Here is a 24,862-nt window from a genome sequence, read left to right as displayed (position 1 = left end):
AAGAACCTGTGGCTCAGGAAGTTAAAGCAACTGCCTAATATATAATCAGCCCAGGTTCGAATCTCAGATAAAAAGGGTATGACTAACTGATGAGAACATAAGAAGTTCGAAATGATCATATTAGCCTCCCTAAAATTCTTTATTAGCAATTTGAATTATATATATATATATATATATATATATATATATATATATATATATATATATATATATATATATATATATATATATATATACCTTATTCAACAGACTCACTTTTTAAATCTTTTTATTTCTAAAAAGCTTGATCTTTAATCCCATCAAGTATTGTCCCATAAATAGATTTCTTATTGTTTCTGTCTTCTTGAACAATTCCTCTTTGCACCTTTTCAGAAAGAATTCTCTTGGTCCCACACATTTCTTTTGTAAATTCAGAATAAGAAGGCTTTCCAAGATACTCTTCTAATTTATTTTTTATGTCTGCTTTGATTATTAAGACAACAATTAGTTTCATTAGCAAATCCATTTTGTTTCCCATATCATCTATTCTGACTTTTTAAATTCATTTTTGGAACCACATCTTTTTCCATATTACTTTTATAATCCAGCATTTTTTTAAAATCACAAATTCAAATCAGCCTCAGTCTCTGTTTTTTATCCAATAAAATCTATTGTTTTTCTATATCCTCTTCTATAATATCAAACAATGTTGTAAGCAACTTCTGAGAAAACTGTTCCCAAACATCCTTAATTTCTTATACAGTCAAATACTGTTGCTCCATTGTAATTATTGGTCTGTTCTCCTTTAAGAATAATCCTTCATTATTTCTAGTTCCCTGTAGCCAGCTTTCTGGTCCCTTCCTACCATCTGTTTATTTTCCAAGCAACAGGATTTCTTAATGATTTATTTCAAAGATTTCATATACTATTTTTTACATACCCCAGGAAATATTCTTTCAAGTCCATCTAGTCCCTTAACTTTCCTCCTTTTGCTATTTTTCAAAACTTAGAGCTTGTCTTAATCCTTAAAATTACTTAAGAGCTTTTTTCATCAACGGTGGAAGGGAAATCTCCTGCTGTAATACAGTGCAGAGCTTGTCTTTCAGAAGGTTTTTATCTCAAAGAGAAATCAATAATAAGCAGCTTCCTAAAGTAATTAAAAGAGGAAGTAGGCAGATCCTGGAGCTGAGTTTAGTTTAGGCAAAGTTAATACTGGCCTGGCCCCGAGACTTGTCAAGCCAACTGGAGAACACTATTTTGCATTCGATTTTTTTTTAAAATCCCATTTATATCCCGCCCTTCTCTGAAGACTCAGGGCAGGGAAAATCTATAAAGAGTCAAACATGGGCAGTCCTTATCGTCTTCTTAATCTGGAGAGGAGTTCTAGGGAGCTGATCCCTTCACCAGCTCCTGTTTTGGACACTTTCATTAATTCTGCAAAAGGCAGAGTCGTGCTCCATCCACCATGCTGCCTCAGAGGTCCCTCTTCATGTAAGTTGTCCTAAACCTTTAAGCAATATTTGTAATAAAGGAATAATTACTACATAGATTGGTTTCCACTGCAGTGACAAGCATTCTTCAAGATGTAATCAGAATAGAACCAAAAGTGCTGCTGAAGAGGTCTCAAAATTTTTGAGCATTGGAAAGCAAGTTCAGTATCATTTTTCCTGTCAAAGCAAAAGGTGGCATATTAATGGAAATGGATCCCAATACAGGTAGTCCTCAACGTACGACCACAACTGAGCCCAAAATTTATGTTGCTAAAGTGAGAAATTTGCTATGTGAGTTTTGCCTCATTTTATGACTTTTCTTGCCACATTGGTTAAGTAAATCACTGTAGTTGTTAAATTTCTAACATGGTTGTTAAGCGGGTCTGGTTTCCCCATTGACTTTTTGCTTGTCAAAAGGTTGCAAAAGGTGACCACATGACCCCAGGACACTGCAACTGTCATAAATATGAACCAGTTGCCAAGCATCCAAATGTAAATCATGTGACCATGGGGATGCTGAAACGGTCATAAGTGTGAAAAACGGTCTTGTCGCCTTTTTCAGTGCCATTGTAACTTTGAACAGTCAATAAGTGAACTACTGCAAGTTGAAGACTACCTGTCTATGAACGGATATTTCTCTCCATTATTCCAAAGAGAGAATGGAAAAAACAACAACCCAACGCAATATTTTTATGGCTACAAACTTTTCCCTACCAAAATGAAATGGATATTTGAATATTTTTTTTAAAGGTTACACTTTTTCCAGTTATTTTTTTTTTACAAATAACAGTGCTGACAGTGACATACGCTCTTTGTTCTTACTGCTGCTGCAGAATAAATTCCAGTCACAAGTCTTTGGACAGCCAAATTTGTCATGAGTTCTCTATAGCTGACCTCAGTTCTTAATATACAGTCGGCTCTTCAGTTGGATTGTGACCATGCACAGCCATTTTACCACGTAAATCCTAGCCATGAGAAGACTTTCAAGAAGCAGATATATAATTTCACTATTTCTTGTTCAATATTCCAGCAAATATCATTACCGTATATACTTGAGTATAAGCCGAATTTTTCAGCCCACTTTTTGGGCTGAAAAATTCCACTTCGGCTTATACTCCAGTCAACAAAAAAACTTACTGAGGACTTGTGCGCGGCCGAGGCTTTGGAGCTTCCGGGATCGCGCTCACCTCTCCCAAGCCACCGCCGTCCGGAGACCTGCCGAAGTTTGGGGAGGTTTGGGGAGGTGCGCGCGCACCTCCCCAAAAGTCCCCAAACGAAGCCGGGTCTCCGTTCCTCTGCGCCCTGCCTGCCTGCTTCTTTCCACAGCGGAAAGAAGCAGGCAGGCAGGGGGCGGAGGAACGGAGACCCGGCGACGTTTGGGGAGGTTTGGGCGCCTCTCCAAATATCCCCAAACGTTGCCGGGTCTCCGTTCCTCTGTGCCCTGCCTGCCTGCTTCTTTCCACAGCGGAAAGAAGCAGGCAGGCAGGGGGCGGAGGAACGGAGACCCGGCGACGTTTGGGGAGGTTTGGGCGCCTCTCCAAATATCCCCAAACGTCGCCGGGTCTCCGTTCCTCTGTGCCCTGCCTGCCTGCTTCTTTCCACAGCAGAAAGAAGCAGGCAGGCAGGGGGCGGAGGAATGGAGACCCGGCGACGTTTGGGGAGGTTTGGGCGCCTCTCCAAATATCCCCAAACGTCGCCGGGTCTCCGTTCCTCTGTGCCCTGCCTGCCTGCTTCTTTCCACAGCGGAAAGAAGCAGGCAGGCAGGGGGCGGAGGAACGGAGACCCGGTGACGTTTGGGGAGGTTTGGGCGCCTCTCCAAATATCCCCAAACGTCGCCGGGTCTCCGTTCCTCTGTGCCCTGCCTGCCTGCTTCTTTCCACAGCGGAAAGAAGCAGGCAGGCAGGGGGCGGAGGAATGGAGACCCGGCGACGTTTGGGGAGGTTTGGGCGCCTCTCCAAATATCCCCAAACGTCGCCGGGTCTCCGTTCCTCTGTGCCCTGCCTGCCTGCTTCTTTCCACAGCGGAAAGAAGCAGGCAGGCAGGGGGCGGAGGAACGGAGACACGGCGACGTTTGGGGAGGTTTGGGCGCCTCTCCAAATATCCCCAAACGTCGCCGGGTCTCCGTTCCTCCGCCCCCTGCCTCCCTGCTTCTTTCCGCTGTGGAAAGAAGCAGGCAGGCAGGGCACAGAGGAACGGAGACCCGGCGACGTTTGGGGATATTTGGAGAGGCGCCCAAACCTCCCCAAACGTCGCCGGGTCTCCGTTCCTCCGCCCCCTGCCTCCCTGCTTCTTTCTGCTGTGGAAAGAAGCAGGCAGGCAGGGCACAGAGGAACGGAGACCCGGCGACGTTTGGGGATATTTGGAGAGGCGCCCAAACCTCCCCAAACGTCGCCGGGTCTCCGTTCCTCCGCCCCCTGCCTGCCTGCTTCTTTCCGCTGTGGAACGAAGCAGCCTGAACGAAGCAGGCTGCTTCTTTCCACTGCGGAACGAAGCAGCCTGCCTGCTTCTTTCCGCTGCGGAACGAAGCAGCCGGCGGCGGAGGCTTGCAGAACGGCGGATCGGCTTATACTCAAGTCACCAACTTTTTCCAGTTTTTGGGGGTGAAATTGGGGGTCTCGGCTTATACTCGAGTCGGCTTATACTCAAGTATATACGGTAATTTTATTTGAACGGCAAGTTCTAAAAACTAATGCACTGTATTATTAAGTGTTGCAACATCAGCGTAGTTAATTAGTGTTTGAGCTATTATTTACCATCAAATTGCGTGTGAACGAGTTTAGCAATTCAGCTGTCTTGTCTCATAATATATAAACCATCTGGATAATCCATATGGGGAACTCTTATGAATAGCTTTTCCATTACTACCATGCCTGAAATTTTACATTATGTTTTGGATTATGAAAAATCAGGGAGTTTAATTGATTATCCTGAAAGCAGGTTATCCTGCAAATTTGAAAAAGTCAATGGATTAGAGATGCACTATCCACAATTCCATTGATAAGAGGATAAAGACTCACCAGATCAAACAAAGGAGACACTATGGAAATAATTGATAGAGCTGGCCACTATTTATAAGGAAAATTATAAATTAAATTAGTAAGTCCAATGGATCAGAGTAGAGTAGAGTACAGTAGAGTAGAACAGAAAAGAACAGAAGTAGAGTGAGGATGAGGACGAGAATGAAGGTGAACAGAATAGAATAGGATGAGGGTGAAGCAAGAGATATAGACTATCTTCTGCACTACTGGAATTGAGAATTCACAACTTTCAGGATTTTGCAGAAGAAACAAGACATAATCTTTAGTAGAAGAAAATGGTGCTTTAGGAAATAAAAGAAAAGATGGCGAAGCTCTGAATGGCAGAGGAGGAGGTGAAGTTGAGGTCTCCTGGAAGACAGAGAGAGGTCATGAGGAATTAAAGCAAATGTGGCACATGATGTGTATTGTTTTATCATGAGCGAGGATAAGGAATGTGACAGAACAATTTTCAAGATTTATAAGGTCTTGTGACAATTAAACTTCCTTGCTATTACATCTGGGGGACAAATTATAGTGCAAAGAACAAAAGAAAGATAGAAGGAGGAATCTTATTACTAACAATCTAGAACTAAATCTCTGGGCTTAAATAATGTTTTCATTCATCCTATCAGACTATGGGAAAGACTGAAAAACAAGAGAAAAATTCTGCAAAGAAATGAGTGGCTCTGGGAAAGGCGATAGGACAGACTTGATCTGAATTATCTGAACGGTGGACTGCTGACATGGATGTAGGAGTAATTCATAAGAACTGGTAAAAATGATTTTGGCTGAATCAGCTTGATAGGGAGGGGTTTTTTTTCTTACGCTAAATCCAGAATCCTGCTGAAAATACAGAGAATAGGCAGAGTAAGCTAAACTTCTTAGCATAGAAAAGCAACTGTGATTTAACAGACATAATAGAAACCTGGATTCCCATGACTGGAAAATACGTAGAAAATGATCACACAATTTGTTCAATGGGAAAAGGAATGAAAGAATGGCTGTACGTTCGTGTGAATGAATTTATTGGTAATGTTCTGAGCATACATTCCTTCCTCTGTACACCGCCCCGAGTCCCTCGGGAGAAGGGCGGTTTATAAAAACTAATAAATAAATAAATAAATAAATAAATATGGGTTTAAAAGAAGTAGAATAAATGCTACTTATGTCTACTATTATTTTATCCTAAAGAGAGGATAGTGACAATGCCTTCTAAAAAAAATTAATGGCAGATCTTTCAGGGTCATATGAAATGGTAATAACATCTTTTGGGATAGAATAGCACTTGCAGGAAATTTGTGAAAAAGTGCAGGGAAGCCTAAGAGAATTACTTATCCTTGCCACAAGCAGAAGAAAGAGGGGGTGGGTTTTGAAGAACCCGAAGAAGAGCCTTCAAAGGCAATGGTCAGATAAAAGGTTGTGAGTCTGAGCCAAGAAAGTAATTTGAGTAAACATCTCAGATAAGCTCCTCTCGAATTCACATGACAATAAAGGAAGAGAATAAAAAGGGCGTTCAGATTTGCAACTTTCAATTTGTTGTTGTTAGTTGCGAAGTCATCTCCGACCCATCGCGACCCTATGGACGATGTTCCTCCAGGCCTTCCTGTCCTCTACCATCTTCTGGAGTTCATTCAAGGTCACGCCTACTGCTTCAGTGACTCCATCCAGCCACCTCATTCTCTGTCGTCCCCTTCTTCTATTGCCCTCAACCTTTCCCAGCATTAGGCTCTTCTCTAGTGAGTCCTTCCTTCTCATTAGGTGGCCAAAGTATTTGAGTTTTAGCTTCAGGATCTGGCCTTCTAAAGAGCAGTCAGGATTGATCTCCTCTAGGACTGACCGGTTTGATCGCCTTGCAGTCCAAGGGACTCGCAGGAGTCTTCTCCAGCACCATAGTTCAAAGGCCTCAATTCTTTGGCCTTTCTTATGGTCCAACTAAGACCATAGCCTTGACTATACGCACTTTTGTTGACAGGGTGATGTCTCTGCTTTTTAGTGTGCTGTCTAGATTTGCCATGGCTTTCCTCCCCAGGAGCAAGCGTCTTTTAATTTCTTGGCTACAGTCCCCATCTGCAGTGATCTTGGAGCCCAGGAAAATAAAATCTGTCACTACCTCCCTTTCTTCCCCATCTATTTGCCAGGAATTGAGAGGACCAATGAAAGTAGTACTGGCAATGTCCCAATCTAAACGGCGCATAGAAATGTAAATAGCAGGAACACTGGGAAAAGTGCTTATTTAATGTTCAAGGCTTCTTTTTATGATTTCAAGGGAAACTCTATTTGAATGTAGTCAAAACATACCGTATCTTGGATTTTAAACAATTATATTTAGTACTCAGATTAATGATAATTAGTACTCCACGACAGGAGAAATTAACAGCAACACACAGCTCAAAATAGATGGAAGTTATAAAAAGGAGATACTGAAAGCACAATTGTAAACAATTCTACGATAGTGTAACAATGAGAAACTAGGCTGAAGTTGCCATAACCTAAAAATGAAGCAGGCACATACACAGAGAGGACAAAAGCCAGGATTCACATCAAAAAAAAAATCTCTCCAGGACATAGATAAGAAGGAACAAAGTCAAAGGACAAATATCATGGACAAAGGCGGTTGGGTGCTAAGCACATGTAACCCCTCTAATCCCACTGAGAGCTAGCAGTTTTGTGAATCAATAAAGCAAATACTTTTGGCAATAAAAGGGGTCCTGGAGTCTGCCCACTCTTTTGAGTTGTCCTGGATCTGGCTTGCCTCCAGAAGTTGTAGGAGCTCCATCATGTTTGTAAGAGAATGGATAGAGAATGGATAGCCATTTATTTGAAATAGCATAGGGTCTCCTGCTTAAACAGGGGGTGGAGTGGAAGACCTCCAAGGTCCCGTCCAACTCTGTTATTCTGTTAGTCCTTGGAAGACTAGTTGAGAAAGATGTGGGTAAGTGGAAATAAGCATGTGTGTGGGAGAGATAACAAAATACATTATAACAGTAAAGTTTTACTGCCAAGCCTGACATGTCTCAGTGTTTTGTTGAAAGTGATTTGTGTGTATTCTTATTCATTTCCTGGATGTTGATCAGGGCTATGTGTTTTTTATACTGTAGCCACCCCTATGTAGAAGGCCCAGGTAGAGAATAACTGGGGGGGGGGGGCTGACAGCTTCACAAGTCTCAACAGGCTAGGGTGTTCATGAGTGAGTGACAAGCCAACCCTGGGCATGTATAGAAAAAAAAAGATGATGATGATGATGATGATGATAATAATAATAATAATAATAATAATAATAATAATAATAACAACAATAATAATAACAATAATAGTAATAATAAAGACTTATAGTCCCAGCATAACTAAAATTAATACCAGAATCCTAACACAATTCCTTAAATGCAGCTTACTGGGTCTGATTAAGGCTGTTCCTTAGTTTGGAGTGACACAAGAAAAGTTCCTGTGCTGCATGGCTCTGAAGGCAGGGGACCTCTTTCCATCTTAATGCCGAGATGGGATCAGAATGCAAAAGGGAGTCTAGGAAAAGCCTTAAGTACTGCAGTGCCATAAGGTATCCCAAGACAATAAATGTTATACGGTTCAAGTCTCAGCATAGATAAATGATTTTTCACCAATTTGCAAGGATAGCCCAATGGTGCACTCTTTCCCAGAATTAATAATAATAATAATAATAATAATAATAATAATAATAATAATAATAATAATAATAATAATAATAATAATAATAAAAAGTTGGAAGGGACCTTGGAGGTCATCTAGTCCAACCCCCTGCTCAGGCAGGAAACCCTATACCATTTCAGGCAAATGGCTGTCCAGTCTCTTCTTAAAAACTTCCAGTGTTGGAGCATTCACCACTTCTGGAGGCAGGTTGTTCCACTGGTTAATTGTTCTCACTGTGAGGAAGTTTCTCCTTAGTTTTAGGTTGCTTCTCTCCTTGACTAGTTTCCATCCATTGCTTCTTGTCCTGCTTTCAGGTGCTTTGGAGAATAGCCTGACTCCCTCTTCTTTGTGGCAGCCCCTGAGATATTGGAACACTGCTATCATGTCACCCCTCACCCTTCTCTTCGTTAAACTACACATACCCAATTCCAGCAACCGCTCCCTATAAGTTTTAGCCTCCAGTCCCCCAATCATCTTTGTTGCTCTTCTCTGTACCCTTTCTAGAGTCTCGAAATCTTTTTTACATCGTGGTGACCAAAACTGGATGCAGTATTCCAGGTGTGGCCTTACCAAAGCATTGTAAAGTGGTATTAGTACTTCACTTGATCTTGATTCTACCCCTCTGTTAATGCAGCCTAGCAGTGTGTTGGCTTTTTTGGCAGCTGCAGCACATTGCTGGCTCATATTGAAGTGATCGTTTACTAGGACTCCAAGATCCCTCTCACAGTTACTACTATTGAGCAAGGTACTACCTATACTATACCTGTGCATTTGATTTTTCCTGCCTAAATGTAGAACCTTACGTTTTTCACCATTGAATTTCATTTTGTTAGATAGCGCCCAGTGTTCGAGTCTGTCCAGAACCTCCTGTATTTTAAGCCTATCTTCTGGAGTGTTGGCTATTCCTGCCAGCTTGGTGTCGTCTGCAAATTTGATGAGTTCCCCATCTATCCCCTCATCCATATCGTTGATGAAGATGTTGAAGAGCACTGGGCCCAGAACAGAGCCCTGGGGCACCCCACTACACACTTCCCTCCATGTAGATGCCATTCCATTGAGGACCACATGCTGAGCATGGCCAGCCAGCCAGCTATGAATCCATCTGGTGGTGATGCTATCTAACCCACATTTTTCTATCTTATCAAGTAGTAGGTTGTGATCTACTTTATCAAATGATTCTGTGTTCTCCAACAAGAGAATTCTCTACTAGCTAACTGATGTTACGGTATATGTCAGCATCCCAAATGAAGTATTATTTCTGAATTTTTAGAAGGGACAGACATTTTTGTGGGTACCCAGAAAGATGTCTGTGAGTGCACTGGCTGATCCCATATGACACATTGAGGACTGCAGGGTTAGCGTTTTGCAACTTTCTATTACTGAATATAAAAAAAAACCACCTTAGGTTCAGCTTCAAACAAGTTTCTCAAAGGCAATCAAGCTGCAAGTAAATCCTGGTCCAAAGCCTATTAGTGTACAAAGGAAAAAAAGGTATTCATTTACTTGGAATGCAAAATAATTTTGGAGTGCATTACATCTCTTCAGTGAAGTGAGTTGATTAAGCAGATCATTGCCAATCCTGTGGAAGAGTGTTTGAATTTATAAATAAGATCACTGCATATTACAGCAGAATACAGATAACCTAAGTGGCAGTTCCTCTTACATATTTTCATGGGCTTATTTTCTGCCTGTAGGACTGCAGAAAGCTCTAGAGAAAATCAATTATCTGAGCCTTATCAGTCAGGCTTGAGGGCTGGGCATGAAATTAATACAACTTTGGTTGTGCTAGTGTTTGGCCTTTGTCAGGTTAGGAGGAAGGTAATACACTTATCCATCAATCGTAGTATTCTTTTGGATATTATTTCAGAGGTTAGTGATTCACAGTGGTCCCATTCCTTCTTCAGTGGACAGTTCTGGTTGGTGGCAGTAGGATTTGTTCCTATTGAGATGCCACAGAGATCAATCTTTTCCCCCTACCACTTAATAGCTACATGAAGACATAGGAAAAGGCCATTTTTTTTCAGTTGGGATTTGATAATCTGATAATACTGAGCTTTATATCTCTACCCTGGGGCATACTGATCAGGTTTTTTTTATTTTTTATTTTATTTTAATTCCATTTATATCCCGCCCTTCTCCGAAGACTCAGGGCGGTTGAGACATTGTTCTAATACAGGGGTGTCAAACTCAATTTCATTGAGGGCCGCATCAGCACTGTGGTTGCCCTCAGGGGGCCGGGTGGGTATGGCCAGGGTGGGCGTGGCCTACTGGGTGGGCATGGCTAGATTGCGTATGGCCTACTGGGTGGGCGTGGCCAGATCTACATTGTTCACATCAAGGGTGCCTATGGGGGCCTGGGCAGGAGTGGGACAGATCTGAGGGTCTCTGGCAGGAGGAGGGTCTCTGGGCCAGGGCAGTGGGGGTCGTTCCCTCACTGTTTCCAGGATGGCTTCGCGGGCCACATAAAACCACTTTGCGGGCCGGATCCGGCCCCCGGGCCTTGTGTTTGACATGTCTGTTCTAATATCTGCAGGCAGTAAGAGCCTGAATAGGTTAAAAAGTTTGTTCATCGGTGTTCTCAGGTGGCTCCAGATGGAGAAGCATTATCTCTGAAGGAGCATATCTATGACTTCCGGGGGTATTTTTTCTGGACCTGTAGTTCCTGCTATGGCCGGGGAGGCCTTTGCCCAGCTTCAGCTGATACATCAGTTGCAGCCCTACCTGAGATGAGAGGACCTTGTTCTTATCATCGCTTGTGTAGATTATTGTAGCATGCTCTATGTGGGAGCATTCATAATGACCACTCGGGACTTTAGATGGACTGATACGTGGGAGCACATTACACTTGTGCTACAAGACTCACATTGGTCTTTCATAGGCTTTTATGAGCAATTTAATGTGCTGATTTTAACTTATAAAATACCTTTGTGGCCTAACACCCACAAATCTTCAGCCTTGCCCTTCAGCCCCACCAATTTGACCTTGCTGGGAAAATGAACTGGGGTGGTGGTGGTGTTTTCCCCACCTTTGAGGACATCCAGGCTGCCAATAGACCTTTTTACAGCAATTGCTGCTCTCTAGAATGGCCTCCCTGTTTCTCCCTGAACTCAGCTGCTTTCCAAAAGTTTATAAAAATGAAGTTTTCCTAAAAGGCATTTGAGACACAATGATTTTTATTCTTGTGATATTAATATTTTAACTATGTTTTAAAGAGGACCATAGCGGTCTTCATGGTTTGTATACTTCTAGAATACAAGAAAGAGGTTTGGTGTAGTAGTTAATGTGTCAATTCTAGAAACTTAGGACACTGTGAGTTCTAATCCCACCTTAGGCACAAAGCCAGCTGGGTAATTTTGGGCCTGTTGTTTTCTCCCAGGAAGGAAGAAATGGCAAACCATCTTGCCAAGAAAACTGTCCAGGTAGTCTCCAAGAATTGGATATAATTGAACAGAAGGAAGAAAAATCTGTAAAGCTACAAAATTGTGGCAGGGTATACAGGTGAAACTCGAAAAATTAGAATATCGTGCAAAAGTTCATTTATTTCAGTAATGCAACTTAAAAGGGGAAACTAATATAGGAGATAGACTCATTACATGCAAAGCAAGATAGTTCAAGCGGTGATTTGTCATAATTGCGATGATTATGGCATACAGCTCATGAAAACCCCAAATCCACAATCTCAGAAAATTAGAATATTACATGCAATCAATAAAACAAGGAGTGTACATAGAACAATATTGGACCTCTGAAAAGTATAAGCATGCATATGTACTTAGTACTTGGTTTGGGCCCCTTTTGCAGCAATTACTGCCTCAATGCGGCGTGGCATGGAAGCTATCAACCTGTGGCACTGCTGAGGAGTTATGGAAGACCAGGATGCTTCAATCGCGGCCTTCAGCTCTTCTGCATTGTTCGGTCTCATGTCTCTCATTTTCTCTTGCCAATGCCCCATAGATTCTCTATGGCAGACATGTCAAACACAAGGCCCAGGGGCCAGATCCGGCCCGTGAAGTGGTTTCATGCGGCCCGCGAAGCCGTCCTGGAAACAGTGAGGGAATGGCCCCCACTGCCTTGGCCCTGGCCCAGAGACCCTCAGATCTGTCCCACTCCTGCCCAGGCCCCCATAGGCACCTTTGATGAGAACGATGTAGAGCTGGCCATGCCCACCCAGTAGGCCATATGCACTTTAGCCATGCCCACCCAGTAGGCCACACCCACCCAGACCACACCCACCTGGCCCCCTGAGGGCAACCGCAATGCTGATGCGGCCCTCAATGAAATTGAGTTTGACACCCCTGCTCTATGGGGTTCAGGTCAGGCGAGTTTGCTGGCCAATCAAGCACACTAATCCCACGGTCACTGAACCAGGTTTTGGTGCTTTTAGCAGTGTGGGCAGATGCCAAGTCCTGCTGGATGAAGTCAGCATCCCCATAAAGCTCATCTGCGGAAGGAAGCATGAAGTGCTCCAAAATCTCCTGGTAGATGGCTGCGTTGACCCTGGACTTAATGAAGCATAGTGGAACAACACCAGCAGATGGCATGGCTCCCCAAATCAACACAGACTGTGGAAACTTCACACTGGACTTCAAGCATCTTGCAGTGTGTACCTCTCCATTCTTCCTCCAGACTCTGGGTCCTTGGTTTCCAAATGAGATGCAAAAGTTGCTCTCATCAGAAAAGAGGACTATGGACCACTGAGCAACAGGTAGAAAAACAGGTCTGTTTTTCTTTAGCCCAGGTAAGACACTTCTGACGTTTGTTGTTCAGGAGTGCCACGTAGCAGAGTGAGCGCCTATTACTCGTCCCAGCTTCTGCCAACCTAGCAGTTCGAAAGCACGTAAAAATGCAAGTAGAAAAATAGGGACCACTACGGTGGGAAGGTAACAGCGTTCTTTGCGCCTTTGGCGTCTAGTCATGCCGGCCACATGACCACGGAGACGTCCTTGGACAAACACTGGCTCTTCAGCTTTGAAACGGAGATGAGCACTGGCCCCTAGAGTTGGAAATGACTAGCACGCATGTGGGGGGGAACCTTTACCTTTATAAATGTAATAAGTAATTCAGGTTGCTAGGTAACTCCATGGTGGCAGTAAAGGTAACTTTTTCCTTTCTTTAGTTTTGAAAAGTGAGTTTGCTTGCACCAGTTGACATTTCTGCTGACACTTGTTCATTCTGCATGTTTTTTTTTTCTATTAGCAGGCAAAAACGACAATTGTAATTATTACTCATGAGTTATGGATTTTTGCTAAATATAGCAAGCTGTGAAAATTGCTCTCTTCTGAACTCTTTCTTCAATAGTATGATAACTTGCATAGCCATTAATAAATCCAAAGTTAGTGGAGATCGTTATTATTCTCATTTAACTGTCTACAATGCCAAATTTGTAAAGGAATCCTAGAAAAATAGAACAGAATCTGAAACGTTTTGGGGTTATTGTAGATAACATGTACAATAATGAAATGTGTAACACGTTATTATTATACAATATAAGTATTTGGCAAACACATCATGATCAAGAACTTACTATCACATTTCTAATCACCAATATACATATGTTATTTCTATGATATTGGACAAATAAAGTGAACAGGTTTTCTTACAATAAATCAATGGCAAATCTACTCATAGGAACTAGCGCAATAATGAAAAAATACATAGCAGAAGTCATCATTCATCTGCCTTTTGCACAATAGCTCAAGACAGCACCCCCTCCTATTTTTCTCCACAACAACAATCCTGTGAGGTAGGCTGGGCTAAGACAGACTAACCCAAAGTTGCTCCTAGTCCAGCACTTTAGCCACGATATAAACTGCCATATGGCAGGTACACAAAACTCCTTTTCACACAAAAGTGCTCTTCTAGTCCAACTCTCTGCCCAAGGCAGTAGTGCTAATTCCATCCTGAACAAATAGTTGTCCAATCTTTTCTTGAAAACCTCAAGCGATCAAGCACCCCCAACTGGGAGGCAAACTATTCCATTGATTAATCATTCTCCCTGTCGGGAAATTCCTTCTTTCCAGTCTGAATCTCTTTTTAACCAATTTCCACGCATTGTTCCTTGTGCTAAACTTCAGGCACTTTAGAGCAGTGTGCCTGGCTGAGGAATTCTATTAGCTGAAGTCCACAAATCATAAAAGGGCCAAGTTTGAAGACCCCTGCTTTAGAGAATAAGTCAAACCCTCTTCTCAGTGACAGCCTGTCAAGTATTGGAAGACAGCTATCATGTCACCCCTTAGCCTTCGTTAGGCTAAGCCCACCTAGTTCCCCTTAACTGGTCATCATTTAGCTTCCAGACCCCTTATCATCTTTGTGGCTCTTCTCTGCACTCTTTCTAGGCTATCAGCACCTGTTTTCTATTATGATGAGCAGCACTGGACGTAACATTCCAAGTGGGACCTCACTAGTGCAGTATAAAGCAGTATTATCATTTCTTGTGATCTTGATGCATGGGATTTTTTTGAACGCTGCGGACATGCAAGTCAACACATCTTAAAGTTATCAAGGTTGAGAAACACTGCTCTGTGGGATGACATTTCTCCTTCCTACTTCCTTCTTTTGCCACAAATATAGCAAAAGGAGGTGACCAGAATAAGAACGGTGAGGTGAATAGGTATGCATGCAGGTATGTATGTGTTTATAGCTACACCTCTATTCCCCCGGCTAGATTCAGCAATATGAGAAAAGGATATTTAAACTTTCTCCTCAGGTCCTGTCCACTGCACTCAGCAGTGGAAAATAGCTTCCACTGGAATCAACAGATAATCTTATGCGTGTTAACTCAAAATTAATTAGAATTCTGGATATGGTACTCACATAATAACTAGAACAGGGGTCTGTAACCTTGACAATTTTAAGACTTGTGGACTTTAGCTCCCAGAATTCCTCAGCCAGCTAGGAATTCTGGGAGCTGAAGTCTACAAGTTTTAAAGTTCTCAAAGTTGCAGACCCCTGAACTAGAAGATGCCTGACTGTGGAAGGATAAACTAAGAAGGATAGCTTGAGTAAACCTATGCTTTCTTCATGATGTTTTAGAACCGTTTTAAGTGTTGCTTTCTAATAAGAAAATAATGAAATTCTACTGATACAGTAAGTGGTTAAAAACTATTTTTTCTTACTTAATGGTTTCGGGACAATGTTTTAGGAAAGTGTCTCATTTTCCAGTGGAGTGAGTTTACATAATGTCATAATCCATTTATGTTCCAAGTATAACTATTTCACTTTAAGACGTCTTTCATAGCAGTAAGAATAACTTGAATTCCAATTTAATGGTATGTTTTGCACAAAATGGTACATTTCATTATAATTTTTAAATGTTGTTTGACAATTGTAACTACAGTTTTAAAAATATTTTGTTCTCTCCAATGAGGCATAACAGTTTAAATCTGGCCAGGAATCTGACTTGAATAATTCAAAGAAACATGACAATTATGAATAAGAAAAGATTAAATCACTAAAGCTCTTTTACAGTGATTACTGCAAAAAAAAATTAATATTCTTTCAAAACCAAATGTTTTGTTATAGTTTTAGATAAATCCTAGATGCTTAGCTTGCTCCTGGGAAGTATGGGGAAAGAGAAAAGGAGAGAGATTATAATTTTTCCCTTTAATTTGGAAGGACACAATACTTTGTCATAACAAAAAATTGTATATTTTATGAAATGGCATATGTTATGAAAGAATATACTTTTAAAGAACATATGTTCCTCTGTCTGAAAAAAGTGTTCATCTCTACCACAAAACAATTCCAACTCAACACAGAAAAATGCTGATATGGGAAAGCACAATTTTTTTGCCTGACTTTCTAACATAGGTCTCTGTTCTAAATAAAGGTACAGTATATGCAGTAAGGAAGCCAATTTACTGCTAAGTTGAATAAAGGTTTTTCTCTTCTCTATATTTCAAACTGAGGCTTAAAGCATGGAATGCGAGATCCTACTGGCCATCTTACAGTGGGTCAGTTCCATGTTCAAACATCCCTTATCTCCATTACAATTTTTGAGATTTAATTTGGTAATACACAAGAGTCCATATATTGTAGTGTTGTTCTTAGAAAAAAAAATCCTAAAATGTTTATTCAAGACTGATTTGCTTACCATAGCTACAAAGAAAGGATTTTCATGAACATGCTTATCTAAGCCATGCCCAGTTGGACTTCATCAGTTCCTTAGAATACATCCAAGATTTACAAGTAAAAGAAAATTTCATGGGGAATTGAGATAAATGAAGAGCAACTATTTCTAAGAACTTATGCCCTAAGTAAAAGAATTAAGATTCGAACTGTAGAATCCTTCAAACTGCTATATGTTCCCCAGCAAAACAATATCATTTTCAAAATAGCCATTTGCCAAATTATGTTGATGAACTAGGAGCAGTTTCGTTAACGTGATTTCCCCCCCCTTATTCTTCTCCAAATGTAACAATTATTATGGATAACTATTCAGAAAGATGTCTTCTCAGGATGCTCCACCCCTCTGAAACTCTTCCCTAAGGCAGTCCTCTTCCTTTGTCATTCTTCAAATCTTAGCACAAGTTGTTGGAAAAGATGACGAGTGCCAGTGGTGGGATTCAGCAGGTTCACACTGGTTTGGCAGAACCGATACCTAACTTTTAGTTGAGTTTGGTGAACCAGTTACGATAAATCTGTGAGGCACATCATGCTGGTGATGCCGCAGTGACGTGTGTTGCACCAGTGATGATGTCAATGTAAAACACATCATGCTGGTGATGACAATGCGGTGATGACAAATATGCAAGGGTGTCACGCCAGTGACGATGACGAACAGAACCAGTTGTTAAATTATTTGTATCCCACCACTGACTAGTGCTGTGTATATTGTTTAGAAGGCCCTTGAAGAGGCCATGCCAAACCTTTGGAAGAACAGAGCCACTTCAATGCCATGAACAGCGATTTCAGAAAGGCTATTTCTTTCAAAAGGCCTCCAAACAAACAAAATATTCATTTATTTATTACATTTATAAAACTGCCCATCTCAGAAGTGTGACTAGAATATAACTGCAAATACAGTCATAGCATTTTTTTCCTTTTATTAAATCCCAATACATAGTTTTGCTCACACTAATCAAAAATGTGATTGTAGCCCCCTCCCCTTTTTGTGAGTTAACTAGTTTCCCTGATCAGAAATGATAATAATGTTAAATACTAACTGCCACCTTATACCAAGTTTGAGAAGAGCAATATGGTATCCATTACAGAAGGAAAGCAGAAAAAACAATGTCGGATATAAATTGCTGTGGAAGAAGAAAGAACTGAATTCTCATATGGATATAGAGAAATCAACTGTTTAAGTACTCTTACCCTAATATGCAATAAAAAAATTTACTTATGTATCATACTGAGGATGTGGGTTGTTTCTGAGTTTGAACCCTAGCCCTTTTATTAAAATATAAAATATTTATAATTTAAAAATAAAATATTTATACTTTCGATTGCAAAACTGTCTAAGTGTCTCACACAAGATAATCTACATCAGTAACGCAAGATCATATAACAAATGAAAAAGGCATAAAACCATTACTAATCCTAATTAAAGAAATAGCAGGAATTGTTCTATATTACAAATGTTTTTAATAACAGACATTTTTATAGTTTTTATATAATACTGTGATCTTACCATAAAAATTTATTTTTCCTGCTGTCCAGAGCACCATTGGTACATATTGTAATAAATTTCTTAGCAACTTATTAAGCACAAAAGATCAATGAGAAACTGAAGTGGAATTTAATCAAATGTATTTAAACGGGTTTCAAATTATCTTTACTAGAATGTGACTTTCATTCAAGAACTCAGGTAAACTGGGACAGAAGTCAAGTAAATTCAAAAAATCTGTACTATTACTCATGCATATTTAATTGTGGTGAAATCGGAGAATAAAAATCAATGCTACAAGATTGAATTATAAGATTTCTAGCTTTGTACCTTTGAGTAAGTACATGCAGACTCTACAAGAAGTTAAAATTTTCACCTAATGACTATGCAAAATCAGAAGGAAGTTTAATCTATCTTCATTTTTTAATCTTTACTCTGAATAGTGATTTTAATACAAATCTTAAGGAATTTTTAAAAATATAATTTCAGTGCATTCATTGGTTATAGTTATACCACTCACCATGGATGAGAACTTCACCAAAGAGGTATTTTGATTGCCAGGGTGGCATTTAAAATTCAAGGGTTGGTCTGTCTCTCTGCTCTTTATGTCAGAACTCAGTGACCGGTCTGGATTAGCAGGTAGTTTTTGGAAAGCAATACAGGTCATGCCCATAAAAACAGATGGCTTGATCCAAAAAGCTTCCAGAGCAATATTAAGAGAAACCTGTCAAATAAAATGTGAAAAATCTTATATTTTAAACGTATAAAGTTGGTCTTTTCACGTCCATATTTAACATATCTCTAAACTATATAGCACATTGAAAAGCATTCATATAGACCTTTTTAAATCTCAAAGAAGATTGAATTTACCACATGTAACAAATATAAAATTGGAATTATTTCCCATTCCATGTTTTATTTATGATATATGTTCACTATTTTATGTAATCATCAACTATTTTGTTATATTTACACTTCAGTTCAATTACACACCAATGTGTGGAAATGGAGTAGAAATTTCCCCACTGTAAAACAGAGTACTATGTCAATAATTTATCATGGAATTATCATCTGAAATTAGGTAAGAGATCTTGAAGAGGATGTTGTGGGAAAAGATACTCACATATTTTTACAAGCAGTCAGTCTAATAACAGGTATGTCTATTACTAGATTACTAATACTAGAAGAAGAAAGAATGGAAAACATTCCTCCTGCCTAAAAAAGAATGGCTTGTAGCCTGTTATATTGTTTTGGAAAAGAAAAGTGCTAAGAATTTAAATGTTGGTTTCATTAGCTTCCATTTAATGCAATGTTGAGCTTGCATTACATACATAGCAGTTACTAGAATTCTTTCATAACGCTTTTATTAATTATACATAAGATAAATCCAAACAAAAATCCTCATACTTTAGGGAAGGTATAATTCACACTAAATGAAGAATCTGGTAACTTTAAAATAATTCGAACAAACTTGGCCATGCAAGGAAGTGGGTGCTTGGTATTTAAGGGCAGTGGCAGCTGCTGCAGCAGTTGCAATAGTTGCCAGATTTTGTTTGGTGCATCTGGGTTGCAATTGGGTTAGGAAAATGGTTAGCAGGGGCTGCAAAAGGATCATGACCCATTTTTTAATTTCAAAGTCAGAGTTACAGGAGTATAGGCATAGGCAGATCCTTTTTGCCAGACTTCATAACACACATGGCAAAAAATACCACTTCTCCAGAAATTCACCTTCACATTCAGTAACAGAATGTGAGTAGAAATAATAATAATAATAACAATAATAATAATAAGAAGGAGGAGGAGGAGGAGGAGGAGGAGTAGAAGGAGGAGAATAAAAAAGTTGGAAGGGACCTTAGAGGTTATCTAAGCAGAAAAGGCTCTTCTACTGGACCCACCAGCCAGAATTCCTTGGCCAATGGGACCAGGGGGCCCAGAGCATGCCTCTTCTGCCAGCGCATGTATAGTATGTATCTGCACAACTTAGTATAGTAATAAAGTTGGAAGGGACCTTGGAGGTCATCTAGTCCAACCCCCTGCTCAGGCAGGAAACCCTATACCATTTCAGACAAATGGCTGTCCGGTCTCTTCTTAAAATCTTCCAGTGTTGGAGCATTCACCGCTTCTGGAGGCAGGTTGTTCCTCTGGTTAATTGTTTCAACTGTCAGGAAGTTTCTCCTTAGTTCTAGGTTGCTTCTCTTTGATTAGTTTCCATCTGTTGCTTCTTGTCCTGCCTTCAGGTGCTTTGGAGAATAGCTTCACTCTCTCTTCTTTGTGGCAGCCCCTGAGATATTGGAACACTGCCATCATGTCCCCCCTAGTCCTTCTCTTCATTAAACTGGACATATCCAATTCCAGCAACCATTATATCAGGGTTTTTCAACCTTTTCACCCATTGTACCACTTTTAGGATAAGGCAGTATCCGAGTACCACCAGTCGCCCAGAAAGTTGTCAAAAACTTGACCAAAAAAAAGGAAAAAATTCACTTAGTGACTGTTCAAAGTTAAACCGCCACTGAAAAAAGTGTCTTATGACCATTTTTCACACTTGTGACTGTTTTGACAAGCGAAGTGAATGGCTGGGGGGGGCGTGGCCAGCTCATCACTCAGGTTGCAGGGTGCCTGTGTGTGGGAGGAAATACGTGGGTCTCTGGTGGAGGGGGTGGGACTGGGGTGGGTGCCTTCCTTCCCTCCCTCTCTCTCTCCCATTGTCCCTACATTTCTTCTTTCCTTCCTTCCATTCTTCCTTTCCCCCCCTCTTTGTCCCTTCTTTTTGCAAGCAGGAAACACACAAACATACTTTCCCTGGAGGTTTCCTCATTTCGTCTTTTCTTCCTTCCTTCCCTCCCTCTCTCCCATTGTCCCTACATCTTTCCTTCCTTCCTTTCTTCCTGTTGTGATTCAGGGTCAGCCTGTGGGTTCGGCAGTTGGGTCGGACGACTCAGAGGAGGAGGGGGGTGTTGAAGACCTTGCTGAGGGGGTTGAAGATCTTGCTGATGAGAGCCCTCAGCCAGGCCCCTCCCACTTGGTCACCACGGAGACCCAGCTGTGTGAGCCTGACAGCGTGGATGAAGATGACCCACAGCTGGCCCTGTTCAAGGACACTCTCTCTCTCTCTCTCTCTCTCTCTCTCTCTCTCTCTCTCTCTCTCTCTCTCTCTCTCTCTCTCTCTCTCTCCCTGGCTTGCTCCCCATCTGGAGTTTTCTTCCTTGCGAGGAGACCCACAAGATTTCCTGCTTGCAAAAGGAGCATCCGGGATGGGGAAACCTGATTGATTTGCCATTGGCCTATAGCTGTCCTATTGGAATTTGGTCCTCATTGCAATGGGTTATTAATGTACGTGATGATGTGTTATTATGCTTGCTATGTTCCAAATTATTAGAAAAATAAACCTCTGAATCTTAAAGTAAGAATTATTGGTTTGTGTTGCTGTCTCTTGTCTTTTCCCTTGGGTTTTTTCCACGACAGTATATATGCAGAAGATGTCTTACTACAGCATATTAGAATGAAGTCCTGAAAGCCAAAGACATCTTACACAGTAGTTGGTTTTCAGCTTGACACCTTCAGCACTTACAGCAAATTCACAAATATCAGATCAAATACTGGTTTAATACTCTGATACTGCTATAACCAGGAGTGAATTTGTTAAGATGGTTTATACTTTAGGCAAAAATCACAGAATGCTATAAATATTTAAGACTTTGACTCAAAACCACCAAACAGATAATCTTACAGCATTTAGTATCAACCAAATACCATTTATAGAGCTTTCTAGGATTTATTATTGCAGCTGAAATAATAAATCTCTTGACAAAAATTAGTTCCTATGATACTACATATCTTATTTTATCTGCAAAGAATGATTTGATTGTATAGCCATTAAGTTCAATATTGTCTACAGCTCTTGGCCACAAGCAGCAATACAGAAATTCTACAATAAAGAAGCTAATCAGAAACAGGTTTTAGAATACTGTTTTGTAAGTCTCAAGTACTTCTACAAGTTTCTAAATCAGAAGATATTTGTACATATAAGATTTAAAAAAACCTCCTTGATGTTTTTCCTGTACAATATTATATAAATGATGTCTGAGGTCTTCACAATTTAGCAGGCAAACTAAATTGTGGCCTGCATGTAGCTGGATAGGTTCCCATCCAAAAATATACCAGGAAGTCCCTTCATTTGCAGTGCTACAAGAAGAGCCTAATGCTGGGAAAGATTGAGGGCAAGAGAAGAAGGGGACGACAGAGAATGAGGTGGCTGGATGGAGTCACTGAAGCAGTAGGCGTGAGCTTAAATGGACTCCAGAAGACGGTAGAGGACAGGAAGGCCTGGAGGAACATTGTCCATGGGGTGGTGATGGGTCGGACAGGACTTCACAACTAACAACAACAAAGACACCTATTCTCAATATACATCCTGTGGTTCTGCATCTGTGAATGTCCTAGAACTAAGACTATGTAGCAGGACTAATATCATTCTGGTTGAAGGGATTACTTTGGAAAAGGTTTTTCCTTAAAGCCTTAATTTTATCATGAAGATTCCTATTTTCTTGCAAGACTCTGTAAAGTTCTTCCACATGGTACCAGTTATACAGCATTTTTTAACTGTAAAGTGCACGTTTTACTGTCAATAGTTTGTAAGAGATGCTGTACACAGATTCCGAAATCACGGCTATTCAGTTCCTATTCAGTGTCTGTATCAGTTTTAAACCCTACTGAATGGGCACTGATTTGTAAGGTAGTTCTTATTATATGGCAGAACCATGTGGTGTCAGATCGTCATCCCTGTATTTTTCACTGTCAAGAACCACAGAGAGTTGCAAAGTGACTTGCTTTCTTACACCAAGGACGTTCTGCCCTCTGTGCATGACATTTCCCTCTGTGAATACCCATTTCAGCGACACTGTTCAGATTGCAGAGACTGTGGGGAAAAGCTCGTCTGGCTTGGCTTTGTTCAATGCAGACTTGCCAGGTAGTTGTAGTCTTTTAATAACATCATTTAAATTAGAATAGCAAAATATCTATTCACATACTGTATCTTAAATCTTTTTTCCCAGGTGAAAACCTTCCTCCCCAGCCAATTGCTCTTTCTGCTCTTTCTGGCTCCTTCCTTGGCCATTTCTTCCACTAGTCATTAATTGGGATCCAACTATTGTGCTATCTTGTTATAATTCTATAACTTAAAATGAAAAAAGTGGTACTTTACCATTTGTTTTGCTTTACTGAAATCATTTGTAAGTTCTGGCAAGGAAGAAAACATATGAGAAGTTGTAAAAATGGTTCAGTGTGTACTGTAGACAGAGACACATTTTTCAAGGAGTGCTTGCTTCTTCCTTCTGACCAATATTTTACCAAGTCAAGAAGCCATATATAATAATACCTTTGATACAACTTGCGTATTGCTGCTCAACGTTTGATTTGAGATGCGTGCCACACACTGGACAATTCTTGCACAAGCTTTTTTGTCCTTTTGTGCCATCCATAATACATGGTCATCTACCAGCATTAAATTGCTGGCTATCTCTATGACAGCATCTGCAAGCTGTTAAGAGAAAAAGACAAAAGGAAAGAAAAAAAAGAGTATAAACTATCTAACTTCTATACAACATAACGGCAAAATTGAAAACAGCTGTATTCTGTGAAGAATTCAGAAACTACCTGTTCTAGGAACATCAGCTTATTTTTAAACTTGGTAGTCAAAAGATTGATGGATATGCCTCTTTGCAAATCAATGATTAGCAAGTCAAAATTACTTCAAAGTTACATGAGTCCAAGCAATTGTTCTATTGAGAATAGATTTTTCTTAGAGACTATTCAGCAAGAATTTTAGCAATAAAATATAGATGCAAAAAAAAATAATCCCTGAAGCAAACACAAGAAATTCAGTTATAAGAATTTGACCGTAAACATTTTTTAAAAAGCATTAATTGCAGGTCATAGTAATGAAAAGGCCAAGTTACATATAAATGATATAGAAAATAGCAATGTAATTGTTAATAGGATAAAACAGATTAGGTTTTGTTGGAACACTACTCTCATAAGAAGGCTTGGGTATCTTCATCTTCAGATAAAACTATCATAGAAATCAATACTCATAACTGAGGTAATAACTGATTATGCTATGCATTGGGAACAGCATTGGTCTGACCATAGTTAATAGCTGATTTATAGAAATTTGATAAATAGTATCTCAGTGGCTCAGAAATCAGCCCAAACCATAGTTTTCATTTCACAAGACTCAAATCCCAAACCCTTGCTTTAATTTCCAAATGTGTGGCTGGTTTAAACCCTAATATGGTTAGTCCTTGTATTTGCATCAACTATGAACCCATCCACTATTTAATGGCTAATTGCTCAAATCACATATGTTCCTAATTGTTGAATTAAGCCACAGTGACTGAATTCACGCAAACATCAGCACCCAAAGTGAAAAACAAACCACAATTTAATGTGTATGTACCATCAGACACGGTACTTCAAAATCAGATGACATTCTATTAAAAACACTTTTAGAGTGATTTTAAAAATAGCAGTAAAATACTTTTGATTAAATGAAAATGAAATATTTAAACTTGATTTCTAAAAAGAGTTTTTTTTTTCATTGACAGATTACAATAGTTTTCCTAATAGTAAGTTCACTTAATTTAAAAAACTTATTCTTTAAAAACATAGTCTGGTGCCTAAACTATTAACACTTTACCTCTTTTTTTTCATTTAACATACATATAACAGATCTTTTAATGGGTACTAGAATTGAGCACATAGGACTACTACACTTTAATGAGGTGGGGATATACGTTTGAAGTGGTCCAGAGTTAATTATTCCACAAGCTCCATGATTATTGGAGCACATAGATTAACCCAGTTCATATTCTACAATATGAAACATAACAGATTACAATACAAGCTAACACATTTTTTCCCCAGAAGTACCATTTCTGCTTACAGGCTGACAAGAGTAGGGAAAAGATCAGACACAAAGAGCTCCATGGTGAATCCATTCAAGAATATAAGTAGAATAATCCAAGTGCTCCAATGGCTTCCCACTTTTATTTTATTGGGTTTTTTTCCCCACTACTGATTTATCAGACCACCCAACTCAACATGAC

The 24,862-nt window shown here is 40.1% G+C and overlaps 1 protein-coding gene across 1 annotated transcript in view; it reads right to left on the bottom strand.

The window, feature by feature from the left end:
- Nucleotides 1–24,862, bottom strand: part of ADGRA1 (adhesion G protein-coupled receptor A1) — a gene marked incomplete at both ends in the record, with an annotated part of 473,204 nt that overhangs the window by 198,051 nt on the left and 250,291 nt on the right. Inside the window, 2 exons of the mRNA XM_083363639.1 lie at nucleotides 18,277–18,480; nucleotides 23,134–23,295. Of these exons, the coding sequence (XP_083219765.1) occupies nucleotides 18,277–18,480; nucleotides 23,134–23,295 (366 nt within the window). The remainder of the gene's footprint in view (nucleotides 1–18,276; nucleotides 18,481–23,133; nucleotides 23,296–24,862) is intronic.

This window comes from Vipera ursinii (assembly GCF_947247035.1).
Source record: "Vipera ursinii genome assembly, chromosome: 5".
NCBI classification, from domain to species: Eukaryota; Metazoa; Chordata; class Lepidosauria; order Squamata; family Viperidae; genus Vipera; species Vipera ursinii.
Note: the sequence above shows the minus strand (reverse complement) of the source record. Positions and strands in the feature narration are given on the sequence as shown.